Source organism: Tamandua tetradactyla, chromosome 6 (assembly GCF_023851605.1).
Source record: "Tamandua tetradactyla isolate mTamTet1 chromosome 6, mTamTet1.pri, whole genome shotgun sequence".
In the NCBI taxonomy this organism is placed as follows: domain Eukaryota; kingdom Metazoa; phylum Chordata; class Mammalia; order Pilosa; family Myrmecophagidae; genus Tamandua; species Tamandua tetradactyla.
The window spans coordinates 41,202,796-41,221,856 of NC_135332.1; the positions used below are offsets into that span (position 1 = coordinate 41,202,796).

The 19,061-nt window shown below is 38.2% G+C and overlaps 1 protein-coding gene across 2 annotated transcripts in view; it reads left to right on the forward strand.

Moving 5' to 3' along the window:
• RPS6KB1 (ribosomal protein S6 kinase B1) overlaps positions 1 to 4,085 on the forward strand; it is a 115,367-nt gene extending 111,282 nt beyond the window's left edge. The window contains exon 15 of one of the 2 annotated variants that reach the window (XM_077164977.1): positions 3,814 to 4,080. In XM_077164977.1, coding sequence (XP_077021092.1) covers positions 3,814 to 4,063 — 250 coding nt within the window. In that variant the 3' untranslated portion in view covers positions 4,064 to 4,080. Of the gene's footprint in view, positions 1 to 3,813 lie in introns of both variants that reach the window. The other variant, XM_077164979.1, reaches the window with a different exon arrangement.
• Positions 4,086 to 19,061: the final 14,976 nt, after the last annotated feature.

The following is a 19,061-nucleotide window of genomic DNA, read 5'->3' on the forward strand; positions in this document are numbered from 1 at the left end:
AGAAGTGGGATGTGCAATTTCCTGGACATATCCTTAATGGTCGGAGACATACACCTCTTCCCTTTGTCTTCTACCTTGCTCCCTGTAACACACACGTGATTGTGGAAGCTCCATTTTGGACCTTCATACGCTAGAGATGGCAAAGCAGACATCTGAGTCCCAGATGATTGCAGAGCCACCAAAGCATCTTAAAATGCCCGTGTCCAAACTTTTACGTGAGAAAGATATAAACTCCTATCTTGAGTGCTATTTATTTTTGGCTTCTGTTACATGCAACTGATTCCATATCTCAATAATATAGGTAGGCAAAATAATAATAATAATAATACAGGTAGGCATTGGAGATTTACCAAATTGACTGGAGGGCTTTAAAGAAAAACTGGAACCAGGGGATCCATAGCCGTGAGGCAGCATACAGCATGATGCTACTGCTGCAGTCTGACGCCCAGATTCCAATCTCAGTCTGTTTCATTCACTCAGGAAGCCAACTCGTATAAGGGAGCATTTGATTATCTGAGTTAGGCCATGTATCTTCTCCCTGGGGGTGCCAAGGCACAGCTGGAGGAAAGATCTGTCCTCTGTTTCTGAGTGGAAGGTATGGGCCAGAGATATCTCACACACCAAAACACACAACACAGAATTCCCACCAAAGGAAGATTGAGCCACCAAGAGGAAAAGGGAAGGGGTGGATACTGACCAGCCAAAAAAACCAACAAATGTCCACTACGGTCACCTTCTCCCTACCTCTACTGAATCAAATCAAAATAAGAAGAGGCTATCATGATTTATATTTTCATTTAATGTAAACTTTCCTATTTCAGTGGATCTATTTTGCTGCAAAACATTGCAATTTTATTTCACAATACTCTTAAGTGACACACATTTCTCATTTCTTCTTCTAAATCCTTTTGCAAGCACATATTTTCACAGACTTCTTATAGCACTCATATGTTCTAACCTCCTTTTTGAAACGAGCATCATGAAAAATAATGGCAACATTGTATAAAAACTAAAATCCAAATTCTGTTTTTGGAGATTCAAAAGCCTTTTTAAGAACAGCAGGAGTATTTCTATGTATAAAAAGAAACTCTTAGCAACTAAAAATTTATTAGCATTCTTCCAAGGGTCAGCATCAGTCTTGGCACTCTTGTATTTTAACACCTTTTTATTACTCTTCAGAGAGAAAAAGTCACAAAGACTTAAATCTCTTCATTTTCTTGAAAAGATGTTTTACACTAAGACCCGATCAACAGGGAGATGATCAAATGGGTAAAAAATGCAGTTGCTGAAAATATGTATTATTTGAGATCAGTTCAACCTCATTACTGTTTTGTGTCAGTTATCTGAATATTTCTGAAAAACGATTCTAAATACCTGCATTTAAAAAATGCCTCCTGTGTTAGTTATCAGTTGTCAACTTGGCCAGGTGAGCATACCTAGTCTTGTTGCTGCGGACATAAGCCAATGGTATGTGAACCTCATCTGTTGCTAATTTACATCTGCAGTAGGCTAGGAGGCATGTCTGCTGCAATAAGTGACGTTTGACTTAATTGGCTGGTGCTTAAATGAGAGCACGCAAGGTAGCACAGCCTAAGCAGTTCGGCATTCCTCATCTCAGCACTTGCAGCTCAGCCCAGGCCTTTAGAGATGCAGAAAGAAGTCACCCTGGGGAAAGTTGTTGGAACCCAGGGGCCTGGAGAGAAGACCAGCAGAGACCATCCTGTGCCTTCCACGTAAGAAAGAACCTCAGTGGAAAGTTAGCTGCCTTTCCTCTGAACAACCAACAAAATAAATCCCCTTTTATTAAAAGCCAATCCGTCTCTGGTGTGTTGCATTCCGGCAGCTAGCAAACTAGAACACCTCCCAAATTAGTAATGTTTACTAAGATGTCAATAATTCATCAGTAAGTCATACTGTTGCTTGGAATTGAGAAACCATTCACAGTCACACCAAGCAAATGCCTACTTATTATAACTCCAGTACTTTCATAAAAATACCTCACAAAGACCTTCCTTCCTTCCTCCTTTCCTTCCTTCTTTTCTCCATCTCCTCTCTTTTTCTTTCTTCTTTCCTTCCTTCCGTGCTTCCCTTTCTTACTCTTATTCAAATATGACTTAATACTGAGGAAGTTGAGCATCATTTATAACGAAAAATCTTGTGCCCTGTTGTCAAATTTCTTTTCTGCATCAATTGAGATGATCATGTGTTTTTTTTCTTTTCCTTTATTCTGTTAATATGGTATGTTACATTAATTTTTTTTGTAACTTTTTTTTATAACTTTTAGGCTGGTGAAAAATTTAAAGAATGTGAAAATTAATCCTATAGTTATACCCTGAAGATCTGATATTGTATTTATGTTTTATGTTCTATTATGCAATTATAGCTCCTTTGACCACCAGCTCAATTTTAACCAAATCATTTTTCAGAGAAACTTTTCACAATGAAGTACAAGAGGCTACACAACTGACGAGAAACTGACATTTCTTTAATTGATCACATGAAGTATTGTATTATAACACAAGTAAAATTTATTTCACTCATGATGTTAAGTGCCAAACGTCATGTGTCCATCAAAATGGATTTAGAATTTTAATAGATAACACATGTACATGAAATACAATAAAAAACATATAAAAGGGTATACAATACAAAGTTTCCCTCCCATCCCTGTTACCCAGTCAACTAATTCCCCTTCCTGGAAACAAATATTGTTACCAATTTCTTGAGTGTTATTCCAGATATAATCTGTGCATATACTAGCACATTCAAAAACATTGTCTTCAAAGTCTCAACAAATCAATAACTAGTAAAGAGATTGAATCATTTATCAAAAAACCTCCCCCAAAAGAAAAGCCCAGGACCAGTTGACTTCAACTGGGGGATTCTTACCAAACATTCCAAGGAGAATTAATACAGTCCTACTCAAAGTCTTCCAAAACTTCCTAGAGAGAAGGGAACACTCTAATTCATTTTATGAGGCCAACATCACCCTCATGCCAAAGCCAAATAAAGATACCACAAGAAAAGAAAATTATAGGTCCTTATCTCATGAATATAGGTGGAAAAAATCCTCAACAAAATACTTGCAAATGGAATCCAACAACACAGTAAAAGAATTATACACTATGATCAAGTAGGATTTATCCCACGTATACAAGGGTGGTTCAACATAAGAAAATTAATTAATGTAACACACCATATTAACAGAATGAAGGAAAAGAAAAAAACACATGATCATCTCAATTGATGCAGAAAAGAAATTTGATAAAATCCAGCAACTCTTGTTGATAAAAATACGTCGACAACTAGGAATAGAAGGAAACTTCCTCAACATGAAAAAGGGCATATATGATAGACCCACCAGCTAGCATCCTACTTAATGGTGAAAAACTGAAATATTTTCCTTTAAGATCAGGAACAAGATGAGAGGGATGCCCACTGTCGTCACTGTCATCCACACATTGCTGGAAATTCTAGCTAGAGAAATTAGGTAAGAAAAAGAAATAAAAGGCATTCAAATTGGAAAGGAAGAAGTAAAACATCCTTTCTGCAGATGACATAAGTCTGTGTACAGAAATTCCTGAAAAATTCACAACAAAACTCCTAGAGCTAATAATAAATTCAGCAAAGTGACAGAGTACAAGATCAACACCTCCAAATCAGTAGCATTTCTATATAGTAGTATGAACAATCAGAAGAAGAAATTAAGAAAAATCATTTACAATAGCAGCCATTTGTATTTCCTCTTCTGAAAAGTGTCTATTCATGTCTTTTGACCATTTTTAAATTGGGTTGTTTGTCTTTTTGTTGTAGAATCTCTTTATATATTCTGGATATTAAACCCTTATCTGGAATGGAGTGGCAGGGCAAGATGCAGCATAATGAGGTATGGAATAAAACACTTATTTCTGATATGTGGTTTCCAAATATTGTCTCCTGTTATGTAGGCTGCCTTTTTACTTTCCTGACAAAGTTCTTCGATACACAGAAGTGTTTAATTTTGAGGAGATCCCATTTTATCTATTTCTTTTTTCATTGCTTGTGCTTTGGGTATAAGGTCTAGGAAACCACCTCCTATCACAAAATTTATAAGATATTTCCCTACATTTTCTTCTAAAAATTCTATGGTCTTAACTCTAATATTTAGGTCTTTCATTCATTTTGAGTTAATTTTTGTATAGGGTGTGTGCTGGTTTGAAAGGATTTTGTTCCCTTTTTTTTTTTTTTTTTTTTTTTTTTAAGAAAAGCCATGTTGTGGGAGCAACGGTATCTTCTAATCCCTATTCAGTACCATAGGCTGGAAACTTGATTAGTTTATCCCCACAGAGATATGACCCAATCAATCATGGATATTAAACTTGATTAGATGGAGATGTGTCTCCACCCGTTCCATGTGGGTCTTGATTAGTTTACTGGAATCCTATGAAAGAAGTATTTTGGAGAAATCTTCAGAACGCTGCAGAACCACAAAGCAGAAAGTCCACCAGCCAGCGGCTTTTGAAGATAAAAATGGAAAACGCCTCCTGGGGAGCTTCATGAATCAAGAAGCCTGTAGAGAAAGCCAGCAGATGCTGCATATTCACCATGTGCCCTTCCAGCTGAAAGAGAAATGCTGAACATCACTGGCCTTCTTGAACCAAGGTATGTTTCCCTGGATGCCTTAGATTGGACATTTCTAGAGACTTGTTTTAATTTGGACAATTTCACAGCCTTAGAACTGTAAACTAGCAATTTATTAAATTCCCCTTCTTAAAAGCCATTCCATTTCTGGTATATTGCATTCTGGCAGCTAACAAACTAGAACAGGGTGTGAGATATGGATCCTCTTTCACTCTTTGCATATGGATATCCAGTTCTCCAAGCACCATTTATTGAAGAGGCTGCTCTGTCCCAGGTGGGTTGGCTTAACCATCTTATCAAAATTCAATTGTCCATAGATGGGAGAGTCTATTTCTGAACAATCAATTTGATTCCATTGGTCAATGTATCTAGCTTTATGCCAGTACTATACTATTTTGACCATTGTAGCTTTATAATATGCTTTAAAGTCAGATAGTGTGAGAGCTCTCACTTCATTTTTCTTTCTCAAGATATTTTTGGCTATTCAGGGTACCAATAGCCAAAATAAATTTGGTTATTGTTTTTTCTATTTCTACAAATAGAAAGTTGTCCGTTTCATCTACATTGTCTAGTTTATTAGCATATAGTTGCTCATGGTATACTCTCATTACATCCTTTATTTCTGTGGGGTCAGAGGTTACGTCCTTTCTTCCATTTCTGATTTTATTTACATACATCCTCTATCCTCTCCCTCCTTTTTTCTTTTTTTGTCAACCTACCTAAGAGTCCCTTGATTTTATTGATTTTCTCAATCAACAGAACCAACATCTGGTTTTGTTGATTTTCTATATTGTTTTCATAGCCTCAATTTCATTTATTTCTGCTCTAATCTTCATTATTTCTTTCCTTTTGCTTGCTTTAGTGCTAGTTTGGTGTTCTTTCTCTAGTTCTTCCAAATGAACAGTTAATTCCTCGATTTTTGCTCTGTCTTCTTTTTAAAATATATGCATTTAAGGCAATAAATTTTCCTTTCAGCACCACCTTTGCTGTATCCCATAAATTTTGACATGTTGTGTTTTTTCATTTGCCTCAACCCACTGGTTTGTTAACAGCGTGTTGTTTACCCTCTATATATTTATGAATTCTCTGGCCCTCTGCCTGTTATTGATTTCCAACTTCATTCCATTATGATCTGTGAAAGTGTTTTGTATAATTTTAATCTTTTTAAATTTATTAAGACTTGCTTTGTGACCCAGCATATGGCCTCTCCTTGAAAATGATCCATGAGCACTTGAGAAAAATATGTATCTTACTATTATGGAGTGTAATGTTCTGTAAATGTTAAGTCTAGTTCATTTATCATATTATTCAAAATCTCTGTTTCCTTATTGATTCTCTGTCTAGATATTCTGTCCATTGATGACAGTGGGGAATTGAATTCTCCAACTGTTATGGAAGATGTGTCTACTTCTCCCTTCATTGTTATCAGTGTTCGTCTCATGTATTTTGGAGCACTCTGACTTGGTGCATATATATTCATGATTATGTCTTTTTTTTAAACTATTTTTATTGAGAAATATCCACACGATGTACATGTTATGTCTTCTTGTTGAATTGTTCCTTTTATTAATACATAGTGTCCTTCTTTGTCTCTTTTAATTGTTTTACACTTGAAGTCTAATTTGTCAGATATTAGTATAGCTACCCCTGCTCTTTTCTGGTTATTGTTTGCATGAAATATCTTTTCCCAACCTTTCACTTTCAACCTATTTTTGTTCCTGGGTCTAAAGTGAATCTCCTGTAGATAGCATATAGATGGGTCCCATTTTTTTCAAATCCATTCTGCCAGTCTATGTCTTCTTTTTTTTTTTTGCATGAGCAGGCACCTGAAACAGAACCCGAATCTCCAGCATGGCAGGTGGGAATTCTGCCTGCTGAGCCACCGTCGCACCACCCCAGTCTATGTCTTTTGCTTAGAGAGTTTGATCCATTAAAATTTAATGTTATTATTGTACTTTCTTCTACCATTTTGTATTTTATATGTCATATCTATTTTTTTCTCTTTTTATCTTTACCAATGTCTTCATTTCTACCCTCTTCTCCAGACCTCTCTCTGCTGTCTTTTCCTATCTGCCTGTACTGCACCCTTTAGTACTTCTTGTAGAGCTGGTCTCTTAGTCACAAATTCTCTCAATGACTGTGTGAAAATATTTTAATCTCCCTCTCATTTTTGAAGGATAGCTTTACTGAGTATAGAATTCTTGGTTGGCAGTTTTTCTTTTTCAGAATCTTAAATATCATACCACTGCCTTCTCGCCTCCATGGTTTCTGCTGAGAAATCTACATATATTCTTATCGAGCTTCCCTTGTATGTGATGAATTGCTTTCCTCTTGCTGCTTTCAAAATTCTCTCTTTGTCTTTAACATTTAACAATCTGATTAGTAAGTGTCTTGGTGTATGTCTATTTGGATCTATTCTATTTGGGGTTGCTACACTTCTTGAATCTGTAATTTTATGTCTTTCATAAGAGATGGGAAATTTTCAGTAATTATTTCTTCCATTGGTCTTTTGCTCCTTTTCCTTTCTCTTCTCCTTCTGGGACACCCATAACATGTATATTCATGTGCTTCATGTCATTTAGTTCCCAGAGAACCTGCTCATATTTTTCCATTCTTTTCCCTATATTTTCTTTTGTGTGTTCGATTTCAGATGTCCAGTCCTCTAGTTCACTAATGCTTCCTTCTGCCTCTTCAAATCTATTGTTGTTTCCATAGTTTATTTTTTCATCTCTTCTAGTGTGCCTTTCACTCCCGTAAGTTCTACAATTTGTCTTTTCAAACGTTTAAGTTCTTTATACCCTCCCTCAACTTGTTGATTTGATTTTTGATGTGATTTTGCATGTCTGTTTGCATATCCTGAATTAGTTGTTTCAATTCCTGTATTTCATTTGATGTGTCAGTGTGTTCCTTTGACTGGGCTGTATCTTTGATTTTCCAAGTATGACTTTTTTTTTTTTTTTTTTGCTGGCATCTAGGCATTTGATTTCCTTAATTAGCTCATTCTAGATGTTGTGTTTTCACTCTTTTAACTAGGGTTTTCTTGTTGGATGGCTTTATTCTCTATCTGTTCTTTCACATTCAGTTCAACTTATTCTAGACCTGTAGCATAGATTCTGTTTAGTTTACCAGAATTTCTTAATTTATGTTTTTGTTTCTTGCCCTACTTATATGGAGCCTTTTTTTTTTTTGAGGAGGGTCTCTTCAGATATTACTGACCCCAGTCAGATTTTCCCAGACCAGACAGGCCCATGCCTCAGGAGGAGAGAGTAGCCAGTATCAGGTTTCCCTGAGGGTGAGACCCATTAGGTTGTCAGACTATGAAGCCTCTAGACTCTTATGCTTCTCTTGTCCCCCACATGTGGTGCTTGTCAGCCCTCAGCACCTTCTCCTTGCTAGTTGTGTGGTTGAGACAGAGGCTGAGGTAGTAAGCAGGTTTTGATTACTTCTGTTTTCCTGCCCCTGGGCCTGAATTCCCTGAGGGCCTCTATTTGAGCTGGGCCCTGCCCCCTTTTCTTGGAGAAGATAATCCCTTTAGGGAATTAATCCCTTTCACCTGACTAGTTACTTTGTCTCTCAGCCATACCTTAATTTTGCACTTGCCTGGGGCAGTGCTGGAGCCTGAGAGTGCTTGCAGTTCTATCTAATGAGCTGTTTAGAAGATTGTTTGTGTTTTTTTTTTTTTTAAAAAAAACCCTTTTCAGAGCCAGACCCCACTTCCTGGGTTTGCCAATCAAGAGCTTGAGTTGGTACATGGTTCTATGTGTCCCCAGGCACTATGTGCCCTCTTTTCTTGGGATCTGGCCCTTTCCCAGTATTTTGTGCTGTCCAACTCAAAAAGTTTCTGCTTTTTAAAAATTTTCCCCATTATCCCCAAACCCTCTCTGTCAGGGTGAAACTCCTGGTAGCTTTAGTGCTTACTAAAGGTTTGTCTGTGCTCAGAGCCTGTTTTCAGTAGTCATAATTTCTTAATTAATTACACAACTGGAGTTTGGTTGAGCTAAGTCCTTGCTACTGGTAAAGTATGCTTGTTTTTCCCTCAAGGAACCAGCCTGCCGTGCCTGTTGGGGAGGATTCCTGGCATCTGTGGCTTGGGACACCTACAGTTCTGTGTGAGATCTCAGCCATTCCACCCATTCCAGACTGGTGAACAATGTGTGTCCAGTCACTGATGTCCTCCAGCAGTTGTACTGTATAGATCCTAGCTATTTACTAGCTGCTCCAGAAGATGAACTAAATTCCACATCTCACTGTGCTGCCATCTTGCCACACCTCAGTCCGATCTTATTTACTCTTCAAAAAACTCTAATTCTATGAGTTATTCTCGTTTTACAGGTGATGAGACTGATCCTGAGAGAGGTTTAAGTAACTTTATCAAGTGGACTGTATTAGTCAGGGGTCTCTAGAGAAAGAGAACCAATAGGAAACATCTGTAAATATGAGATTTATAAAGGTGTCTCACACATCCATGGGAATGGAAGAGTACAATAGCCATAGGGCAGGCTGTGAAGCTGGCAACTCCAATGATGGGTTTCAACAAATTCCACAGGAGAGGCGTGCTGGTTGAAGAAGCAGTGAAAAGGTCTCTCTTCTTCTTTAATAGCCTTCAACTGATTGGATTATCTCATTTGCGGGAAACATGCCCTTAGTTGATCTAGTTGATCACAGATGTTGTCAGCCACAGCTGCAATCAACTGACTGATGATTTAATAAACCAGTCTTCTGATTCAATCAGCCAAAAATATCCTTGCAGCAATGGTCAGGTCAGTGCTTGCTGATCAGACAACTTTGAGCACATTACTTGGCCATGCTGACACCGGAACCTAACCATCACAATCCACCCTGGCCATCTTGGCAGTAATACACATCACCTTGAAACATGCTTAATTTCCAAATCGAACACAGTAACAGACATACCTTTTGCCTAACAATACTCAACTGTCCTGTGTACAACCGGAAATGCACTTCATCTCTCCAGAATAGGGTGCGAGTCCTTAGGTAACATTCACTCTTAAACTTCATATCCTATAACTTAAATACCATAACAATACAACTTATGCCATATGAGAAGAGGAAAACAAGATATTTGTTTATGTACAAATGCAGACATGCTCACAACAAAACAGGGAGGAAATATTCATACCTCACAGTCATCACAGGGACAAAGCTAGGAAGTGGCAGAACCAGGATTCAAAACCAGATCTGTCAGCCCCAAAGTCTACTCTCTTACTGACCATACAGTACTGTAAGTAGGAAAGCCAGGCCTTAAACCACTATGCCATATAGCTTACCTCTTCATAATAGACAACAACTGTTTGATTTAATGAATGAATAAAGAGCCATTCCCGATTGAAAAAAATTATTGATGCCATTTTTTAACTCTAGAGAATACCTACACCAGAGAAAGGACCTGTTGGGAAATAAATGGTCTTGTCCTGAAAGCCTACTGCTAACCTGGTCAGTGATGTATTTGTGGGTCACCTGATGCCTGTCCACTATGTGTATTATCTGTGGTCCAATAACGTTGCCTGAGAAATGGGTTTGTTCCTCAAAATATCCAAGAATGTTCATCTCAAGTCCATTCCACTCATGGATTGAATATCTGTATGAATGTTAATCATCTATTTTCTGTATTTTAGAAAACTGAAAAGATAACGTTTTTCATATGTTGCCACTTCATAATTGAATAGAGGTTACCTCATTTAATGCTCACAATAGCATTAGAAAATAGGTATTATTACCTTCAGCTAATTAAGGAGGAAAATCAAGCTTAATGCCATATAATATTATTAAACAGTTTCATTCCTGGATAACTGGACAAATTATAACCTTAGGTTTGTACCTTCTTTCTTTTTTTTATTATTGACAAACCAAAACAACATACATACACAAACATTCTTAACATACAGACATTCCATATATGGTGTACAATTAATGGCTCAAATATCATCACATAGTAGTATATTCATCACCGTGATCATTTTTTTAGAATATCTGCATCACTCCTGAAAAAGAAATAAAAAGAAAAAACTTATACATATCATACCCCTTACACCTCCCTCTCGTTGACCACTAGTATTTCCATCTACCCAATAGTTTTTAACCTTTGTTCCCCTATTTTTTTCTATACTCCTTGCCACTCCCTTTCATTCATCACTAGTATTTCAATCTACTCAGTTTATTTTAACATTTGTTCCCCCTATTATTTCTTTATTTTTAATGCATAATTTTACTCATCTGTCCATACCCTAGATAAAAGGAACATCAGACACAAGTTTTCACAATCACACAGTCACATTGCAGAAGCTATATCATTATACAATCATCTTCAAGAAACATGGCTACTGAAAAACAGCTTTACGGTTTCAGGCACTTCCCTCTAGCCTCTCTAATGTACCTTAAATTAAAAAGGGGATATCTATATAATGCATAAGGATAACCTTCAGGATATCCTCTCGACTCTTTGAAATCTCTCAGCCACTGACACTTTATTTTGTCTCATTTCTCTCTTCCCTCTTTCAGTCCAGAAGTTTTTCTCAATCCCTTGATGCTCATTCTAGAGTTTCTGTCCCACGTTGCCAGGGAGGTTTACACCCCTGGGAATCATGTCCCACGTAGAAAGGGGGAGGGCAATGAGTTTGCTTGTCGTGTTGGCTGAGAGAGAGATAGGCCACGTCTGAGCAACAAAAGAGGATCTCTGGTGGTGACAAACCCCAAGGTTGAGGGCTCGGCCTATTGATTTGGTTGTCCCCACTGCTTGCGAGAACATCAGGAATTCTTCAAATGGGGAAGCTGAATTTTCCCCTTCTCACCATTCCCCCAAGGGGACTTGGTTTGCATATTCTGGCTGTCATTTAAAAATGTTTCTAATTCCTAATTCTGAATTTAGTATCAAAATTCTGAATTCTAAGAAGATAGTGAGAAGTAATGATGCTAACAAAATCATTATTGTCCATATATTTTTTTAATTCTAGTGATCTAATTATATTTTTAATGAAATTATTTCATATATTTGTTTTCCCCCTGATTTTTCCATTTATTTTTCTTTACTTAATTTGGAGAATAAGTATTTTAAATCTATATGAAAGGAAATAAACCAATTGGTGTTAGGAATGAATATTCGTTAGCTACAGTACAGAAATAATGATTTTGTTTTGTTTTGTTTTGTTTTGCATTTTAAACAGAGGTTTGGTAGTTTATTATAAACCTAAGAGGAAAAATCCAGACTTTGTATGATCATTGTGCATTGATTTTTTTTGCAATAATAAATTTTTTTAACTTTTTAAAATTGTGAAATATAAACATATACAAAAAAAGCAATAGATTTCCAAGTACATTTTAACAAGTAGTTATAGAACACATTTTAAAGTTTGATATGGGCTACAATTGTAATAATAAATTTTATTATTGTGCTGGTTTGAAAGGATGTCTGTCCCCTAGAAAAGCCATGTTTTAATCTAAATCCCTATTCAATACTATATGTTTGAAACTGTAGTCAGGTCATCTCCCTGGAGATGTGATTCAATCAAGAGTGATTGTTAAGCTGGATTAGGTGATGACATATCTCCACCCATTTGGGTGGGTCTTGATAAGTTTCTGGAGTCCTTATAAGAGGAAACATTTTGGAGAATGAAGGAGATTCAGAGAGAGCAGAGCAGAACGACATAGTCATGAGAAGTAGAGAGGCCACCAGCCAGCAACCTATAGAGATGAAGAAGAAAAATGCCTCCCAGGGAGTTTCATGAAACAGGAAGCCAGGAGAAGAAGCTAGCAGATGACACCGTGTTTGCTATGTGCCCTTCCAGATGACAGAGGAACCCTGACTGTGTTCACCATGTGCCTTTCCCCTTGAGAGAGAAACCCTGAACTTCATCGGCCTTGTTGAACCAAGGTATCTTTCCCTGGATGCCTTTGATTGGACATCTCTCTAGCCTTGTTTTAATTGGGACATTTTCTTGGCTTTAGAACTGTAAACTAGCAATTTATTAAATTCCCCTTTTTAAAAGCCATTCTGTTTCTGGTATATTGCATTCTGGCAGCTAGCAAGCTAGAACAATTATAGACCTGAAAACTTGTGAAATTTCATTTCAGTCATTTCCTTCATGAGGTGAAATAATTGTACTCTACTCCACTTTTGTGTTGACCTGTCTCAATTCTAAATGATCTTGACTCCCTCCTTTCATCATTTTTTATTGGTATAATGATGTTTTTTAAGTATCATATTTGCCATCTGTACTGGTTTGCAAGCTGCTGGAATGTGATATACCAGACCTGGAATGGCTTTTAAAAGAGGAATTTAATAAGTTACAAGTTTACAGTTAAAAGTCTATAAAAATGTCCAAACTAAGGCATCCAGATAAAGATACCTTAATTCAAGGAAGGTCAATGGGTCAGAAATACCTCTGTCAGCATGGATTTACACGGCTGGCATCTGCTGGTCCCTTGCTCCTGGGCTCCGTTGCTTTCAACCTCTGTTTCTGTGGGGGTTCCTAACTTTGCTTCTCTGGGACTAGCTTTCATCTCTTGGCTTCTCTTAGCTCTCTCCAGGTTCTGGCTTGCTTAACATCTCATGGTGATGTCTGCTGGGCTCCAAGCATTTCCAAAAATCTGTGTCTCTGTTCTCTAAGTGTCAACATCTGTGTCAGCTCTGCTCTGAAGTTTCTGTCAGCTCTGTCCTTTCTGAAGTTTCTGCAAAATGTTTCCTTTTAAAGACTCTAGTAAACTAATCAAGACCCACCCGGAATGGGTGGAGTCAAATCTCCATTAATTAAAATGTCACACCCACAATTGGGTGAGCCACATCTCCATAGAGGTAATCTAATCAAGAGTTTCCAGCATACATTTTTGAATCAGGGTTAAAAGAAATGGCTGCTCCTACAAGTTTTGGATCAGGATTAAAACATGGCTTTTCTGGAGTATATAATACTCTCAAACTAGCACACCACCTGTTATATACTTTATGAATAATTTGTTTGATTTGTATTGAGCCAGCAGATGGTTAAATAGTTTAAAATCAAAAAGGTAAAATGATCTGGGAATAGAAAATCAATTAAGATATCTGTGGTAGAGAATCATCATTCAGTATGATGTTCAATAAAATAATTAGAAGTGACTTCCGGAGAAGATGGCGGCTTAGTAAGACGCGCGGGTCTTAGTTCCTCCTCCAGAACAGCAACTAAAGAAACAGAAACAATACAAAACAGCTCCCGGAGCCACGACAGAGACCAAAAAGACAGCGTACCCCATTCTGGAACGGCGAACGGGCAGGGAGAATCTTCTGTGGTGAGATACCCGAGGTGCGCGTGTTTTCCTGGCCGGGGTGGCTGGCGACTGGGGTCCCCTCCATGCACGTGGCTCCCCGGTCTGACTGGGAACGTTGGATAGCAGGGCCCTCCCGCCACGCTTGGCGTCTCGGGCCAGCTGGGCAATTTGGACCGGCACTCCCCCAAGCCGCGGCGGCCGGTGACCCCCCCCTCCACGCGCGGTTTCCCGGGCCGACTGCGAGATTCGGATTGGCAAGTTAAAGGAGCCACAGCATCTTTTACTGGTGGGACCTGCAGACAGACAAGCGCCACGAGCGCCACCTACTGGGCAGGAAAGGAAAAACAGAGCCCAGAGATTTCACAGAAAAACCTTTCAACCAGCCGGGTCCCACACCCAGGGAAATCTCATCAAATGCCCAGACACCAGCAGAAAATAATGGATGACGCTCGGAAAATTGAAGATATGGCCCAGTCAAAGGAGCAAACCAATAGTTCAAATGAGATACAGGAGCTGAGACAACTAATGCTGAATATACGAACAGAAATGGAAAAACTCTTCAAAAACCAAATCAATAAATTGAGGGAGGACATGAAGAAGACATGGGCTGAACAAAAAGAAGAAATAGAAAATCTGATAAAACAAATCACAGAACTTATGGGAGTGAAGGACAAAGAAGAAAAAATGGAAAAAACATGGATACCTACAATGGTAGATCTAAAGAGACAGAAGCTACAATTAGTGAACTGGAGGATGGAACATCTGAATTCCAAAAAGAAACAGAAACTATAGGGAAAAGAATGGAAAAACTTGAGCAGGGGATCAGGGAACTGAAGGACAATATGAAGCGCACAACTATACGTGTTGTGGGTGTCCCAGAAGGAGAAGAGAAGGGAAAAGGAGGAGAAAAACTAATGGAAGAAATTATCACTGAAAATTTCCCAACTCTTATGAAAGACCTAAATTTACAGATCCAAGAAGTGCAGCGCACCCCAAAGAGAATAGACCCAAATAGGCGTTCTCCAAGACACTTACTAGTTAGAATGTCAGAGGTCAAAGAGAAAGAGAGGATCTTGAAAGCAGCAAGAGAAAAACAATCTGTCACATACAAGGGAAACCCAATAAGACTATGTGTAGATTTCTCAGCAGAAACCATGGAAGCTAGAAGACAGTGGGATGATATATTTAAATTACTAAAAGAGAAAAACTGCCAACCAAGACTTCTATATCCAGCAAAATTGTCCTTCAAGAATGAAAGAGAAATTAAAACATTTATAGACAAAAAGTCACTGAGAGAATATGTGACCAAGAGACCAGCTCTGCAAGAAATACTAAAGGGAGCACTAGAGTCAGATACGAAAAGACAGAGAGAGAGGTATGGAGTAAAGTGTAGAAAGAAGGAAAATCAGATATGATATATATAATACAAAAGCCAAAATGGTAGAGGAAAATATTATCCAAACAGTAATAACACTAAAAGTTAATGGACTGAATTTCCCAATCAAAAGACATAGACTGGCAGAATGGATTACGACCCAGCAATACCACTGCTAGGTATCTACTCGAAGGACTTAAAGGCAAAGACACAGACGGACATTTGCACACCAGTGTTTATAGCAGCATTATCTACAATTGCAAAGAGATGGAAACAGCCAAAATGTCCATCAACAGACGAGTGGCTAAACAAACTGTGGCGTATACCTACGATGGAATATTATGCAGCTTTAAGACAGACTAAACTTATGAAGCATGTAATAACATGGATGGACCTAGAGAACATTATGCTGAGTGAGTCTAGCCAAAAACTAAAGGACAAATACTGTATGGTCCCACTGATGTGAACCGACATTCGAGAATCAGCTTGGAATATATCATTGGTAACAGAGACCAGCAGGAGTTAGAAACAGGGTAAGATAATGGGTAATTGGAGCTGAAGGGATACAGACTGTGCAACAGGACTAGATACAAAACTCAAAAATGGACAGCACAATAATACCTAAGTGTAATGTAACTAGGTTGGAACACTGAATGAAGCTGCACCTGAAATATAGTTTTTTGTTTGTTTGTATCTTTTGTTTTTGTTTTTTTCTTTTTCCTTTTTTTATATATATATATATTTTATTAGTATTATTATTTTAATTCTCTTCTCTATATTAACATTCTATATCTTTTTCTGCTGTTTTGCTAGTTCTTTTCCTAAATCAATGCAAATGTACTAAGAAATGATGATCATACATCTATGTGATGATACTAAGAATTACTGAGTGCATGTGTAGAATGGAATGATTTCTAAATGTTGTGTTAATTTCTCTTCTTTTTTTTGATTAATAAAAAAAATTTTTTTAAAAATCAGGAAGTGTATTGATCAAGATGTAGTGGAGAGGCTGGAGGGAACTGCCTGAAAATGTAGAGCTGTGTTCCAGCAGCCATGTTTCTTGATGATGATTGAACAATGATATAGCTTTCACAACGTGACTATGTGAATGTGAAAACCTTGTGGCTGATGCTCCCTTTATCTACCATATCAACAAAAGAGTAGAACATATGAAATAAAATAAATAATGGGGGAACAAATGTTAAAATAAATTTAGTTTGAAATGCTAGTGGTAAATGAAAGCAAGGGATAAGGGGTATGGTATATATAACTTTTTTTCTCTATTGTCATTTTATTTCTTTTTCTGTGTTTTTTTATTTCTTTTTCTAAATCGATGCAAATGTTCTAAGAAATGATGAATATGCAACTATGTGATGAAATTAAGAATTACTGATTATATATGTAGAATGGAATGATATCTTATTGTTTTGTTTGTTTTTTGTTAATTGTTTTAATTAATAAAAAAATAAAAATATAAAAAAAAATAATTAGAAGTTTAGTCTGGAAAAATCATTTAATTGTGTAGAACAATGCATGTAAACAATGAAAAAAATCCAATGGATTGTTGGATTGCATATGGCAAGGTGCTAGTTTGCATAGTTTCCAAAACTCTAGGATTTAGACTGGAACATGTTGAAGACTTGGGCAAGCAGATGTTATATATGTATATATATACATATATACATATATATATATCCTGGTATAGTTTTGTTGCCAAGCATTTCTTTCACATCTGTCCCTTTCTTTCTTTTCTCAGTGCTATCATCCAATTCCAGCCCCTTATGTTTTTCTCACAATCTATGATAATAATCTTTTAATTGGTCTCTCTTTTTTTTTCAACTTCTTTGCATAGGCATCCAGATTAATCTTAATATAGTTCTCTCAACTTTTTCTTCACAACCACTTGAATGATATCTTAGCTTTTCAGCTAAGCATTCAGAATCCACTGTGAATTCTAACTGCACTCCTGTCTGGCCTGAGAGAACAAGAGGATAGGTTATCCCTCACAAATAAACAACATTCTCCTATCTCATCCACATCCCCACCCCTACCCCATCCCTCAGCGGCTGCAGAGAGCCCTGTTATTTCTGAGGCTCCTCTCCCTTTCCATCTGCTCCACTTTCCTTCACTAGGGTCATCTACTGAGGTCTCCACGAACTGATACACCTCTTAATACAAATAATGACAGCTAATGATTACTCTAAGACAGACACAGGGTTGAACTGTTCACATATATCACCTAGGCAAACCCTCAAAACAGCCTGTGGACTAGGTACCAATGGGAACTAGTTGGTGACAAGGTCAGGATAAAGCCTGAGCAGGCTGACTCCAGAGTAAACTCTTAACCCTTGTCGGTGCACACCACTGAGGATGAGGCCTCCTGCAGATGCCATGCCCTGAGCTGCCTTCTCTTGCTTCTACCTAGTGTGCTTCTGTTCTCCCCCACCCAACTGTAGTTGCCTTGAGTTATGTTGCCTGGTGTCACTGGAGTCTCAAGCCTGTATTTGCATAATCCAAGCTGTTGCTAATTTGAAAGCTCTGATGTGTCAAAGCTCACTCTGCCCTTTAGAGCCATTCTCATGTCATAGCCATGTGGGGTCAGCCATGTGGGGTCCTACCCAAGTGGGCAGGATTCATTCTCACTGTTTGATGCCAGGGCACCCAAACTCTCCCTATGGCCATCTTGCCTGTCCAAACTCCTTCAGAGATTTTAGTGGAGATACCTTTTAAAGTTTTAACTTTGGAACCCTGTCTTTCTCCCTGACACCTAGATGTGGGCCCACAGGCTGGGCTAGAAGATCCAATGTGAACAGTGGCCATTAGAATGAACTCAAAATTGTCCCCTCTGTCAAGAGGACTGGGGTGGGAGGGAGAAGCATTTTCCATTGAATACCTCTTTGAACTGTTAGGATACATCTCGTCCCTTTTCACTTAAAAAAAATCTAGTGAAAAATAAATGATTAATTATAAATATTTAAGTTCTCCCCCCCTTCTCCTGCCCCCCACCCCCAGGCCATGGTTAGTAGCCAGAGTTTGTGTGATTCCCTCCTAGGAGGCTCTCGGTCTCTCATATAAGCAGATACCTGGCAGGCCCCAACTTGTGAAACTCTTGAAGTGAGTTTTGGCTCTGGGTTGAATCCCACTATAGCTATTTCCTATAGTTCCCACGTGAATCCTCTGGAACCCACCAAATGGAAGCAAACCCCAAATGAGCTCTGTGCTTTCTTGCAATGCTGCTTTTCATGTTTCCTTCACCTGGACCTCCTACCATCTCCATCTCTTAAAATTGTCTTTTAGTGCTCCATCACAGGCCCCCCCTTTCCAGGAATCCATCACTGAGCACCCTAGATGTGAACTCTCTCTCCCTGCTCTAAACTCCTCAGTAAGGAGTTTAAACCACTTTCTTGACCCTTGCACTACACATTTGTTTTGTCTGCCCAGATTCCTTTCCATTATCTCCAGTAACAGGATTGGCCTCCACCTTTTTTCTTCTCCACTTCCACCATGTAACCTTGGTGTAGATTCCAGCAACAGTCCCCCCATTCCACTGGACCAGGGGTGACATATACCCAGCACTGCTAGTCATAACACCTACTGCTTTGGTCTCAATAACTGGTGTGGGGTGGGGAACATGTGACCAAAGCAGGCCAATCAGCGTCTTTAGGGAAAGATCTACATTTATAGAAACAGGCAGAAAGAGGTTTTCTCTTTTCTCTGGGGTAAAAAAAAAAAAAGACTGATGTGGTATTAGCCTGGAACTACCATGATGAGATAGAGAGAGAGAAAAAAGGGAACCCAACAATTTTGT